The 15,144-nt window shown below is 38.2% G+C and overlaps 1 protein-coding gene across 3 annotated transcripts in view; it reads left to right on the forward strand.

Annotated features, from left to right (window-relative positions):
- The window catches only part of fbln2 (fibulin 2), a 69,519-nt gene that overhangs the window by 40,415 nt on the left and 13,960 nt on the right, over positions 1–15,144 (forward strand). For all 3 annotated transcript variants that reach the window (XM_055184057.2, XM_073876111.1, XM_055184058.2), the window contains exons 8-12: positions 533–634; positions 9,152–9,286; positions 11,013–11,150; positions 11,340–11,483; positions 14,867–14,995. In XM_055184057.2, coding sequence (XP_055040032.2) covers positions 533–634; positions 9,152–9,286; positions 11,013–11,150; positions 11,340–11,483; positions 14,867–14,995 — 648 coding nt within the window. The remainder of the gene's footprint in view (positions 1–532; positions 635–9,151; positions 9,287–11,012; positions 11,151–11,339; positions 11,484–14,866; positions 14,996–15,144) is intronic.

Raw genomic sequence — 15,144 nt, forward strand, 5'->3', positions numbered from 1 at the left:
GATATTTTTTTAACAGAATTCGCCTTTCAAAGCCTACAGCGAACAGCCGTTTTGGACTACAGCCCTCTACTTCCAGCTTTAATGGTGTCACGAGAACAGTTTTTTGTACTAAACTCCGCCCACAGGAATATGTCAGTCGCCAGCTAAGCTAACGACAAGCTAAGCTGCTATCCAATCACAACACACTAAACAAACTACACAATCAGAACTCGATACGTATTTCTGAAGGAGGGACTTCATAGAACAAGGAAGACAACAGCCTGTTTTTAGGACAGTGAAATCAACGGTATACAGATAAGTAAATTGTGTGAAAAATACCAAATTTTTCTAAACATGAAACATTAACACATGTTATATTGCTCAATGTAAACATAATTTAAGCTTCAAAAACACAGAAAGAACGGGACCTTTAACAATGCAGAGGTAATGGGTTGATTCCATGCAGACCTAAAACAGTGTTACAGATTGAATTCACTGTAAGACACTTCAAAAAGTCAGATGAATGAATGTAAATCTGCTTTGCTTTCTGCAGGTAATGGACCCTGCTCTCAACGCTGTTCTGTGATCAGAGGACTACCACAGTGTTCTTGCTACCCTGGTTACTTTCTGATGGTTGACGGACACAGCTGTGAAGGTAAAGTCAAACTTTTTTTAACTATTGTAGGGTCAATGACAAAAAAGGTTTTTAAAAATGTATTTTAAATTAAAAAAAATTAGATATAATGCATGTTCCTGAGTCAGGAACAAATGTTTGTTAATAGAACAGCATTTCAGTACATTTTAATAATTTTTTCACAATATTTTTATATCCATATTCAAAATTTTCGGGTGGTGCAACCCATCACTGGCTATGTTTACATGCACAAAATTTTGTCAATCCGACTGAATTTAATTTGATTTAACAGTACAGTATACATGTACCCTAAACATTGTTCGTTTTCATGTACATTCTATATAATCCGAACTGAACATCTGCGCAAGGGCACAGCCAGGGTTGCCAGATTCGCGTATCAAAACCATCCCAATGGACATTCAAAACTAGCCCAAAAGCATCCCAATGACTATTCACAGCCGATAACTAATAAACAAAATCCTTTCATCTTTAACCCACAGGAAAAAACTACCCGCGGAGACAGTTTAAACGGTAGCCAAATCTGAACTCGAAAAAAGCAGAGGACTTGGCAACGCCACCCAGCGCAGCATCTCTCATCGAGTTTGCGTTTTATCTCTGGATAAATGAGTTGGAGAAAGTTGTTCTTAAGAAGTTTTCAGATATAGGCAATGAAAGCACAATTTAAAAAAGGCACAACGCTATTTTATTGCCTTATGTAGCCTAATGTTATGAAAGTACACATGAACGCTGTAGAATGTACAGCGCGTGAACCCATTAAATTAATAATACATGTTGCCATTGCCTTGCTATTGCATGTTTCTGTGATGAGAATCATGTGATACGTAAATAAGAGGTAAATATAAGATGTGAATATAAACTTGAGCACAAATCATCATCATCAATCTTTATTACAAATGTTCTCCACATTTTTGCATCCAATGACAAAATACTACAATTCACGTGTTTACATGCGTACTTTTCTCCTGCTGATCGAATCACAAATCGGAGTACACCACCCCCTTCAATACGATCCAAATTTGCATCCGGTCGACCTTAATCGTATTAATTAAGGTGTTTAAATGAAGGCTTTTCGATATCACTGAGCCATTAATATGATTACAAACGGATTATTTGGTTGCATGTAAATGTAGCTAATGTCTATTTGCCAGATAAGTTTTAACGCACTTCCTGTGTCATGCTGATTGTTTGTTTATTTAATCGTGGCATTTAAAATTATAGTCCTGAAAATAATTTGAAAAACTAACACTTAAGACCATTATACATTTAAGAACAATAATAAAAAAATGTATAACAAAAATTATAGACAACATTAGCTTGCATTTATTAAAACATCTATTTATTTAAAATATTAGTTAAATTATTAGCTTATTAAAATTATTTAGCATTACGTTTTTTTATTTCTTAGGTGCATTCAAAGCAGTTGCACCATTTGACTTTCTGGTTGCACCACCTGACCTCTGCAATGAATTTACATTTATCAGACTTCTGCTTGGACTACCCAGTCTTACGTAGATGCGTATAAATAGCACTAAGTGTAAAAATCGTGCAATACATATGCCAAATTCCACTCCGGCGTGCACATGATACGCCAGTCCCTCCCATTCACTTAAACGGTGCATATTTTTGTCCTTTTATTTATTGGTTTCTCAATTTTTTTTCTGTTTTTAAACCATTTTCGCTTGGGTTTAGGGTTAGATTTTAGATTTGCTTAATGAGGTTATTTAATATGCAGGTTTCTCAATGTTTTTGTCCATATTTAAGCCATGGCCGCTTGAAGTTGGGGTTAGAGTTGGGGTTTGGGTTAGGATGTCATTTTTAAATAACAAAAAGTTAAACCCAAGCGAAAATGGTAAAAAACAGCAAAAAAACTGAGCAACCAATAAACAAAACAACAAAAAAAGACGCACCGTCCAAGCGAACGGGAAGGACCGGCGCACCACATGCACGCCAAAGTGGAATTTGGCGTATGTATTGCACGATTTTTACACTTCGTGCTATTTATACGCAACTCCGTGAGACTGGATGCTGGTATAATTTTTGGCCTGTGATATCAAATTCATAAATATACTTTTTATATACAATTAAAATGTGTTTGATAAAATAGCTTTTTTCTAGTATTACATTGGTTGTACCACCTGACACAGAAAGTGTACCAGCTTACCGATTACATTAAAGTACAACATACTGAAAATAGTATTTAAACTAAATCGGTTTTATAGTGACAAATGTCGTAAATGTATCAAATTATTTTTTTGGTACATAATGCCCCCAGACACAAAATATGCATGTCATACTGACCCTGTACCTGTTTGAGTTTCCTGTCTGCTTTTTTCCTTCTTATTGCAATATATTGCACCTGTCACAAAACTGATAAAACATCACATCATGGCTTGAAACTCACTTTGCAGTGCTACCTAAAGATTCTGCTTCCTTCAGCTCCACTGATCCACGACGAATGACTCTTTCAGCCCTAACTACAATAATAACCGCTGACCCTAGCACTGACCTAACAACATCCTCTGTCTTGCGATTTGTTTTCCCGTCTGATCTGACATTTTTACTGTGTTTATTTACTGTACTGATCGAGTTACAGCACATAATTCAAGGTCTTTCCATTCACATTCTGAACTTACCATGAAGGCTGCCAATAAAACCGCCATGCACATCTGCTATCGACTATAAACTGATCCAGAAACGCAGTATTTCGCTGGTGCTAGCGTAACTGTGTGGATTTCTTTATGTAATTTATACCACCTGACTGTAAGTCGACATAAACTTTTACAGGAAACCTACTGTAGATGTTCACATTGTGTTTTTGTTCTGTTTAAAAGCAGAATTTATTACTACGACACTCGGTAACGATAACGAATTGTCCACGAGGCAAACATGAATAACAGGTTGCACATCAATCTTTAAAAGTTGCTGCAGAAGACTGCAGAGACAGTAAATGCATCACAAAAGTGAGGACAAGTATGGCTATCATCAAAATGGATTTAGCTGGACAGGCAGTTTTAATCTCTGCATGCTCATTTAAATAGTTTATTTTATTCATTCTTTGTCTTTCTGTCTATAAAGTGTTCCCATATGCCTAAATGTGGGTGGCCTAAATCCTTGATTTCATCTTGGCAGTAACAAAATAAATATTTTTCCTGCATGACTTTGCTTGTGAATCCAAGCTTTCAAGTCACTGAAAAAATGAAATAAGGAATTTTTTAATGAAATATTTGATTGCCCATTTAATGTACTCTAGACATTTCCACTTCCAAATGCATGTTAAAAGTACGAGTCGGTTTTTGTAGCATACATAAACTCTATATGGCCCATCGTCTCCAGAGTTTCTCCAGCATCTGTTTCTCTTCCTAAGCCATATTCACGTGGTAAACATTAAGTGTTATAGATTCATAAAGCAGACGATGCGTAGAAATCTTCTCTAAAACAACAATAAAATGGATGATTGATTGAGAGCAAACCTCACAATTAGGAATAAAACCCTTATCTGATCTCGCACCCTGTAAAACGCCATTGTGACTTTATGTTGATGCTGGTACAAGTGTGTATGTGTCTGCACATATTCTTCTTTTTAGCTGTCTGTTGTGTATGCTGTTTATGCGAATGAGTGCACGGCAGACTCAAATGCTTACTTGAAGAGGTGTGTTTAAACCAGGAGGGCTTGTACCACTGTGTGCATCTCAATGCAATGTGTGATAAGGGCTTTATTCACATCCAGAATAGTCTCAAATAAAAGGTACAAGAAGGTAGAAAAGTTGTCTCTGGGGCGATGCCTTTTCAAAAAGTACACTTGTGTACCTACAGTAAAAGGTGCATAATGGTATCTCAAAGCTGCACATTGGTGCTTTAGAGGTACATACAGGTACCACAAAAATACATATTAGGGCTTTTTACAAAAGTTGGCTCAACTTAAAAAAGTGGCTGGTCAAAAATGGTTAAAGCTAATTTTTCAACATTTTCTCCATTCACCTGACATTGGCAGGCAAAAAAATATGGATTAGCACATATTAACAGGTGGGAAATGCAAAGCCCACTGGCTCAGTCTTATAACCAGCTCATAAGCGTGTGGTTGCATTATGGGTATCAGGTTTGCTCAAGGAGTTCTCAACAGAAGCTGTGGGGCCTGGCTGATTTTGTTTTGCATTCCTCCTGGCTTAACCAAAACATAGCATTAGTGGTAAGCATACACAAATGTCACAATCTATTACAAAACCATATCATTCCTGAGTTAGCTCATAGGGGTCTTCGCAGGTCCTTATAGAGGTCTTCTCGGGTCCAAAGAAATGTACTCGACCCGAAATTACCTGAATCAGTTTTAACCTGAGCCCGACGTGCATAAATCTTTTTTTTTTAAGAAAGACCCGACCCGAGACAAACCCGACAAAATTAGACCCGAGTCCAACCTGACCAAGTGGCAATGTTTTTAACCCAAATGTAAACAGCACCGACATGTGAGTGTGCAGTCTGCTGGAAAAGGACATACGCGAGATGGTTTGGGTCTTCTTGGGTCTGTTTGCCAAAAACACATTCATTTTAAATTACTCAAGACACAAGGCGCTAATGTTATACCTGACCCGTGGCACACATGAAACTTTTAGACCTGAACCCACTCAGATCTCGGGTCCGACCTTGGCTTTTCGGATCTAAGCAGACCCGTGAAGACCTCCAGTCCCTAACCAAACAGCAGTCAAGTTGTGTAGCAGCTCAAAAAGGTTGAGAGTAGTGTTTGAAAATATTATTAGCATTTATCAGATGTTTTAATGTACACTTCAATTTCTCATTAATGCAATTATCTAATCAACCAATCACATGGAAGTTGCTTCAATGCATTTAGGGTTGTGGTCCTGGTCAAGACAATCTCCTGAACTCCAAACTGAATGTCCGAATGGGAAAGAAAGGTGATTTAAGCCATTTTGAGCGTGGCATGGTTGTTGGTGCCAGACGGCATGGTTGTTGGTGCCACAACACGCACAACCTTGATGCCGATGGGCTACAACAGCAGAAGACCCCACCGGGTACCACTCATCTCCACTACAAATACGAAAAAGAGGCTACAATTTGCACAAGCTTAACAAAATTGGACAGTTGAAGACTGGAAAAATGTTGCCTAGTATGATGAGTCTCGATTTCTGTTGAGACATTCAGATGGTAGAGTCTGAATTTGGCGTAAACAGAATGAGAATATGGATCCATTATGCCTTGTTACCACTGTGCAAGCTGGTGTTGGTGGTGTAATGGTGTGGGGGATGTTTTCTTGGCACACATTAGGCCCCTTAGTGCCAATTGGGCATCGTTTAAATGCCACAGCCTACCTGAGCATTGTTTCTGACCATGTTCATCCCTTTATGACCACCATGTACCCATCCTCTGATAGCTACTTCCAGCAGGATAATGCACCATGTCACAAAGCTCAAATCATTTCAAATTGGTTTCTTGAACATGACAATGAGTTCACTGTATTAAAATGGCCCCCACAGTCACCAGATCTCAACCCAATAGAGCATCATTGGAATGTGGTGGAACATGAGCTTCGTGCCCTGGATGTGCATCCCACAAATCTCCATCAACTGCAAGATGCTATCCTATCAATATGGGCCCACATTTCTAAAGAATGCTTTCAGCACCTTGTTGAATCAATGCCATGTAGAATTAAGGCAGTTCTGAAGGTGAAAGGGGGTCAAACAAAGTATTAGTATGGTGTTCCTAATAATTCTTTAGGTGAGTGTATATGAAGGTTTTATTTTAATAATAAAGTAAATGAAAATAAACATGTGTGTTGTTAACATATGAGAGGCTCAGATGCAAAAGCATCTAAACGCTAAATGAGATGATGATATAAACCGAATGCTTGAAGTCTTAAACATTCATCATCGCTCGCTCATCTTAACATCACTGAACGCAGCTGCAATACTTAACATCCACAGACCATAATCCTCAGCGCTTGAGCCACAGACACAACACTTCACGATAAAGCTCACCTACCTATCTTGGCCTCCAGTCTGCAAAAATGCATTATTCATAAAACACATGTTCTGTAATGCATTTCAAAGTACCACATTTTAAAGGCAATTTACCATATTGTTATGATAAGTATTTTTTTAATAAATCCCTCCACTCTACTTTACTGATGAGGCTGCTTGTTGATGCTTTTGTGCCATATCGGTGACAGTGCATGAAAAGCACGTCAGAGATGCTTTCTGCATGTCTGAAACTAAATAATGTTTTGAAGCCAAAAACTTTTAAAAAGAGGCAGGGTGTGATAGTTTGTGATGGAGCCCGTAAAGGCAATTGTAAATGCCCAGAAGCTCCACAGCTCTGTACTATTGCCCCTGCGGTCTGAAGGAGTAAAAATATAGCCGAGCAGATAGATGGAGACGTATTTTTTAGGACTCAGTACCGGAGGCTCTTCAAACAAGTTTTGTCCTCTTGCAAGAAGCTGCAATGCAGAGAACAGATGTTCTTAATTCAGATGAACAAGCATTTGAAAGACTCATTAATTGACTTTCTGTAGTTGAATTGATTTATGTACTGTTTTATATTAATTCATTGTTTTTTTTGGATAAAACTAACTTGCTTGCCTTTTAAAAGTAACGACCATATACTATATTGTTTGTGCGAGCAGCTTATTACGGCGTACAGTTAAGTTTCAGGGATAAGCGCCCTCTAGCGGCCAGCAGCTTATTACCACCTGTGGTTACATTTCAAGGTTGTTTGCCTTACTATGGGTTCACACCAGACAGGTTTGATGCATCAAATTCACGTCTAGCGCTGGAAGTTGAACACTTGAACATTTTGAGTGTACTCGCTTCATTTTGAGTGTACTCGCTTCACACATTTTGAGAAAGCCGCACGTGAAATTCTAGTAATCGAGATGCGGAAATTCTCGTTATGGGAGGCGCTTCTGCGACTCGCTTCCTGTTATCACGTCACTACTAGAGCAAGCTCCTGATTGGTTAACGCGGCGCATTTTTCCACCAAAGTTCAGATTTTTCAACTCGCGCGTTTCCTGCGGCAACGCTCAATTCGCGCCATTGAGGCAGAATCGCATCTACCATGCCGCACTAAACGCCTCATTTGCGCCGCTAGACATCCAGACGCGCATGAATGCGTCTTTACATTGACTTCACATTGAAATCACTCGCGCTTGATGCCTTTACCATGGCTGGTGTAAACGCAGCATTATGCGTCAGATTAGATGCAGTGTAATAAGAAACACTTATGCTGTGGCGGCTCGTGACTACTCATCCGAGGGGCGCAAATTCAAAATATGTGTTTCGGAGTATCATGTGTGTTGCTTGTGTTTTCAAAATATGTGAACCATGTGCATCATGTGTTTTGTCAAAATAAGTGCCTGCTAAACATGCGTCAAAACCGTTTATGAATCGGTTTAGGGTAGGGGTTATATTAATGTTTACATAAATTCAGTGGCGGCCAGTGACTTCTTTTTCGAGGGTGCTTGATGCAAAGTTCGTCACAACATGTGTGTAGGCCGTCATGTTGTGTGGTTTGTGGTTTCAAAGTATGTGTTCTGCGCATCGGGTGTTTTTGTGTGCGTCACGTGTCTTGTCAAGGTGGGTGCCTGCTGCAGATGCGTCTAAAGGGTTTATGATAAAAACAGACGCTCGCGTTTGCCAGATACTCTCATAATCTCATTTGTAATCAGAGTTTACTGTTAAGGGAGTGTCTTGCGTGTATTTTGTGAACGTGAGCGTCTCTTTTATCATAAACGGTTTTGATGTGTGTGCAGCAGGCTTTTATTTTGACAAAACACGTGATGCACATGGTTCACATGACGCAACCCATATTTTGAAAACACGAGCAACACACATAATACTACAAACACTAATTTTGAATCTGCGCCCCTCGGAAGAGCAGTCACGAGCTACCACTGCTGAGTAGTGTAATGTGTAATATAAATGTAATTCATTCTGGTGATTTAAATTAAAAATCATATCCTGATACATGTCATCATAGCCTGTATATACCCCAATATATTAAGTTTCGTGTTTGACTAAAAACTTACTTAAAATCATTGTTTTCTCTCTGGTGTTACCAGCAGTTGAGGAACAGATCAGTCACCATGTGCTTTTCTCTCTAGAGTCTTAATGTAGCCAGAACAAGCACAAACATTTCCACCCAGTCCCTTGAAATGTCTTACTCTGGCAAAAACATGACAGATTAAGGTTTTGGGTCCACAAATCAGCCATTTTCTAAGCCTGAAGGAATTATCCTCTTTCTGGGTTTGTTTCCGATGTTTGCACCTTTAATAAATCCAACCGAAGATCTTGATCATTGAAGTGACAGAGCATAAAATAAACACATGCCTTGTTTACAGTATCTGTACTTGATATTGTCCACATGCACTACAAGCTGACATGATGATGCTTCAGAAATATTGATCACCATTGTATCACAATTGTATTGGAACAGTTTTTTTTTAAATGTAACTTCTTGTCCATGTTCTTGGCTCTGTGTGGAGTTAAATATTGATGCGCTTTTTTTTTCCAGATGTGAATGAGTGTGCGACAAACACACACACCTGCCAGGTGGATGAACGGTGCGTGAACACGATCGGAGCGTTCATGTGCGAGAGGCAGATCTCATGTCCGAGTGGTTACCAGAAGAGAAATGGAGTGTGTGAAGGTGGGTTGAATAATTGCTGCTTTTTCTGGCACATGCACATTTAGTGCAATATAATGAGTTATTTAATAAAAAATAATAGATGGGATGTTATGAAAATCCAGCTAAAATATTTTTGGGGTGATTTACTGTTTTCTACATAAAATCATCATGTAAAGAATGTTCTGTTCAAATCGGTTCCTTGATATCTTTAATATTGACTGAATGCAGTTAAAATCAATATTAAAGGTGCAGTGTGTAATTTTTAGAAGGATTTTTGAGAAAAAAAAGCAAAATAATATACAAAACTATATTATCAGGGGTGTATAAAGACCTTTTATAATGAACCGTTATGTTTTTATAACCTTAGAATGAGACGATTTTATCTACATACACCGAGGGTCCCCTTACAAGGAGGTCGCTATTTTGTGCCACCATTTTTCTACAGAAGCCCTTAACGGACAAACTTTTTTACTAAGTTGTCTCCAACGATGACATGTTTGTCCGGTGGTGGCTATCGTAGCTTCTTTATGCGTTTTAAAAGCGAGGGTTGGGCAGTGGGCTGAGCCGCTGGTTGCAATTTGCAACTTCACCACTAGATGCCGCTAAAATGTACACACTGCACCTTTAAATCAGTGAGTGAAATTAAACTTTGATGCTTTTACTCATATCTAGATTTCACAGAGAGGGTCACATACAGTAAATATGCTATATACCCTGATGAGTATCCATTAAAGAATGCTATGCATTGTGTCTGAATGACCTTGCCTACTGTATATGTAAAATAATATCAGCACAAATGTGGCATCAGTCCAACTTTCCTCAATGCTCAGACACAGCTATCCGAACGGCTTTGTGATACATGTGGTCAGAATCAATAACAACTGTTCTTCCATCTAGCCGGTCTCTTCGTCATTTAAACACATCACGTTCACTCCGAAGAAGAACCGGTAACGGCGTAAATCTGTGCAGCAAGATTTTTTCTCAGGCCTTTGCAGTTTGAAGCAGGCCACAGCTGATTGCCTTAGGCTTTCACTTAGTAACATCTAAAGCATCCAGCGAGCTGTTTTACACAAAGCAGATGCCTAGACACATCTAACTATTTCAATTTGCCTTTGAACGCTGAGATAACTTTGCAAGAGTCTCTGATTCTTGTCAAGACTCGGTCTGGTGCATGCTAATAAGTGCGAAAGGGATAATTATGATCTGATCTTAAAGGAAAAAAGTAGATTTGACCTAATTAGAGGCTTTGGAAGGACAAGAACTTGCAGAAAACCTGAAATGAAGGACTCACCAAATATCCTAAAGTGGGTGTTTACTTAGGTAATGGTGCTAATCAGTTTGGGTTACACACAGTTTAACTTTATGTGGAACACAAAATTATTTGGTTTTACCTGTGATTGCAAACATGCAGTTAAAAGCGCAGATGACTGTGGGGTTTGATCCTACGAGATGAGGCGACTCAAATTGCAAGCATGCTTTTTCAGCCTGTTATTGAGCCACAGTGCCACCTACTGTAAACTTCTAACCTTTAATTGAGGACTGTTGTGATCTCGGGCCAAACCCATCTCTTCCAACACCAATTCATTATACTTCCACATATGCCAAATTCTTGAGAAGTACAGATTTTCCTCAATATTTTATTATTTTATTTGAACTCCTTATGCATCAATCAAGATACCATACTCCATGTCTTCCAGTTGTCTGGTGACTTTCTTTGTTTTGACACACGATACCCTTTTCTCTCCAGACATTGATGAGTGTGTACTGCGTACCCATAACTGCGGGATGGGCTTTGAATGCTTGAATACCGACGGCTCATTCACATGTAACCCGAAGCAGCGCTGTCTCACAGGCTTCACTGAGGACTCGCATGGCAACTGCATCGGTAAGACAGGACAGAGCAATCTTGAGAGTCATCTAGTGCCCCCTAGTGGAGGGTTGCATGAAAAATACTTTTTATTTTTATTTTGAAGATGTAAGAATTACAAATGACAAAGCAATTAGGTAAAAAAAATTTTTGCAAAGTTGCATTCTTGCATTCAGTTTACCCTTTAAAACTTTTGTTGTTTTTTAGACATAGATGAATGTAGCAGTGTGAGAGAGCCTTGTACTGCCGGCTTTAACTGCATAAACACAGTGGGCTCTTATACCTGTCAGCGCAAGATTATTGCATGCAGTCGGGGGTATCACTCCAGCCCTGATGGGGCACGGTGCATTGGTAAGCATGCAGGCAAACACACACAGGGATTTTTTCTGTACCCTAACCTTACAAATACCCCCAAACCTATTGAATGCATTAGCCTTTTAGCAGTTTTAGATTAAAACATCATTATAAGTATAGAAATGATCCTTCTGTGGATCAATTTTCTCATGGGGGCCATTGTAATGTCCTGCAATATGTGACTGCACACACACAGTTCTCAAGGGATGTGCATGCACTGAATAAACTATTTCACTTGATTAAACAACATGCCTACCCTATATATATATATATATATATATATATATATATATATATATATATATATATATATATATATATATATATATATATATATATATATATATATATACAGGGTGCGATTTGCCGGGGGGGATGCGTGGGATTTCCCCCTTTCTGGTCAATGTATCCCTGACTCTGCTTAATTATTTTTATCCCCGGTGGGGATAATTTTATCCCCCCCCTCAAAGTGATCAGTGCTACTACACTAGTGGCGAGACGGATCACAAAACTTATCACGGATCCGTGGTTTGATTAAAGTCAATTTTGTTTTAAAATGCGCTACTTTGGCTGGCTCTGATACAGCTGTCACGCAGCCTCTCTGTATTCACTACTCTGCAGACTTGCTCAATGTCCCGCCCACGGCGCTATCTGATTGGTTACACCTCACCTATCAACACTTGCGAGATGGTTATGGAGCTGTGTGTCGATACGATGAAATGCAGCACATTCAGACGCATATTAATAAAGCGGGAATAAACATAACAATCTGATTATCTGTTTATGATGACAAGCAGAGTTAGTGTCCCAGTCACACCACTGAGAATGAATGGCCGAAGTTACACATGAGAAATGCCGATGAGGCGTTTAGCAAGGCGCGGGCGCGTCCAGTTTGCGCAAATGAGGCAATGTGACTAACACATAATGCATCTGACTTTTCTATCATTTCACTGTAGCTCAGCATCGCGGTGTAAAGTTAATGTTATTACTTTAAAAGCAGCATTAAAACTGTTTCTACTGTAATGGTTTAACTTTGCAATCAATACATTGTTCATATTTATGTTTAAGTTGACACTATGTTGTGCCATATAGTTTTGCCATTCAAGATTTAATTCTTGCGTGTTTTTTCGTTGTGCATGATCAAAGTTCATATGTGTGGGGAAAGATAAGCTATTAGAGTAAAAATATTGTGTTAGGCTGCTTCATGAGTTAATAAGAAAAAAGATTTTACAATTCCTGCAAATGCAGTGATGAGTTCATGTTCTCATGATTTATTTTTATGAATTAAAATGTTTTGAAATGTGCTGTGGACAGAGACGCATTATGTCAAGAATGATAAAAAATCGTCAATAAGCTCATAATTTGTGCTAAAATAGTATAAATGTTTAGTTTTAAAACCATTTTGAAAAGCTGGTTATATTTTTATGTTTCTGCGCAAGTTCAGCAGACAGTGAGGTTCGGGTTTGTTCCGATCAGAGCTCGTGAGTGGGGAGCGCATTTCTGAATATTAGAAATATTTTAAGTAGAAATATATAAAAAATAATATTAATATTATAATGGATTTTTGTTAGGTCGGACAATGATTACCAAATTTCTCTCTCATATTGCTCTTCATAACCACTGAAAACAGTCAAAAAAGTTAAAACTAATGGTGGGTACAAAATGACTCATGACGAAATATGGTGGGTACCCACCGTTGCCGAAATCGACGCCTATGAAAATATCCCCCCCTCTGTTTTTTTTACAAATCGCACCCTGTATATATATATGAAGAGTTTGGTTCCAAAACGCAATAAATCCATTTTGACAAATTTTGGTAAAAACGTGTTTTCTATACCAAGAAAGTGACAAGATGAAAACAACTATTTTCTGTTACAAACTTTCACACAGCATCTTTAGGTTATAAAAACATAAAAAATTCAAATCCATAAGTTGATTTTCAAAGATTTATTATAAAAACGGATTATTTTTTCCACAAAATGCAATAAATCCATGACAAGTTTTTATTCAAAATGCTATAAATCTATTGAATCAATAGCCTATATAAATGTGCATTCATCTTTGCCATGTTATATTCATTTAGTTGACTAGTTGTACACACTAATTAAAAATATAAACATTAATGTTATTAATCAAAACACTTACTTTGTCATATTAAGATCACTGTCATTGCGGTTACTTGACGTCTTCGCTTAACGTCTTTCACAGCGATCGACTGTAAAATGTTTTTGGTCCTGCTCGATTTTCGTTGACTTTGAGTAAAATTATGTAAAGTTTTTCATAAGATCCTCTGGGGTCAATGTGTTAGCATGAGAAGCTTGATGCTGTCGGGAGAACAAGCACCCGTCTCCCGAGTGCCTCTCAGGGAAATTGTTAGATGCTGATGGCTTACGTTTCTTTCCCATCACAGAAAACCATCACAGGTTTAGCAATGCAATTAAAGTATTATTTTGTTTTGTTTGTTGATCACGTAGTACAAAGTAGATGAGGAAAACCAGGACTCCGTGGACTACGCGCGTCCGCCATTGTTTGTTTACATTGCGTGAACGGTGGGCTGTAATATCAGAAATGGAGTTATTGCGTTCTGTAAAAAAGTGGGAGTGGCGTTTGTCGCATTTTGGGAAAAAAGGGAGAAAAGATGACAGAATAACACGGCGGATATTGGATTTTGCGTAAAATTAAGAATTTACTTTTAACTACTGACCAGATAGAATCCTGATTTTGGCAGTAACTCATTTTTTTCAACAATTGCGTTTATTGCGTTTTGGAACACAACTCTTCATATATACAGAAATATATATATATATATATATATATATATTTATATTTATATATATATATATATATATATATATATATATATATATATATATATATATATATATATATATATAGGTACATGGTATTGTACCATGTATCATGTCCAAACTGTAATAGCATTATCAATGGGACACAATAAAAGCAAGCTTTTACAAAAGCTGTCACTGTGGCGATACCCTTTCAAAATGTACACCTTTGTACCTAAAGGGTGCATATTAGTACCTTAAAGGTAAATATTGGTATATCGGAGGTACACATTGGTACCAAATGTATACATACAGTATCTGTTCCTACCCCCCAGCAGGTGCACTAATCTTCCCCTACTATATTCCTTACAGCACATCACTCACTTTATTTGCACTGTGCTACCTCAGTATACAATGTCTACTTGTATATACTGCTGTGTATGGTACTTTTAAAAGAGTACCGACCGTCCTAGTGACAGCTTTTGTACCTTTATTTCTGAAAGTATACTTGTGACTTGTTAGTATGCATGGTTAACTACACTTGCTTGTAAATGCTACAAGAACTAGCAAGAATGTTGGAATGTGTAACTGCAGATGTGGACGAGTGTCAGACTAGCACCCACCGCTGTGGACAGGGCCAAATCTGTCACAACCTGCCCGGCAGCTACCGCTGTGACTGTGAAACCGGCTACCAGTACGACTCCATTCGCCAGCTCTGTGTGGGTGCGTATTTACACACACAATGACACATACTACACAACCAAACTGTGAAAACACATCCTTTGTCGGACTTGTGAGTGCTCACAATAGGATGTGTTGGGAGAGATAGCCAAAATTACATTAAAAAAAGAACATAAAAAATATGTAATGTC

Source organism: Misgurnus anguillicaudatus, chromosome 14, assembly GCF_027580225.2.
Source record: "Misgurnus anguillicaudatus chromosome 14, ASM2758022v2, whole genome shotgun sequence".
In the NCBI taxonomy this organism is placed as follows: domain Eukaryota; kingdom Metazoa; phylum Chordata; class Actinopteri; order Cypriniformes; family Cobitidae; genus Misgurnus; species Misgurnus anguillicaudatus.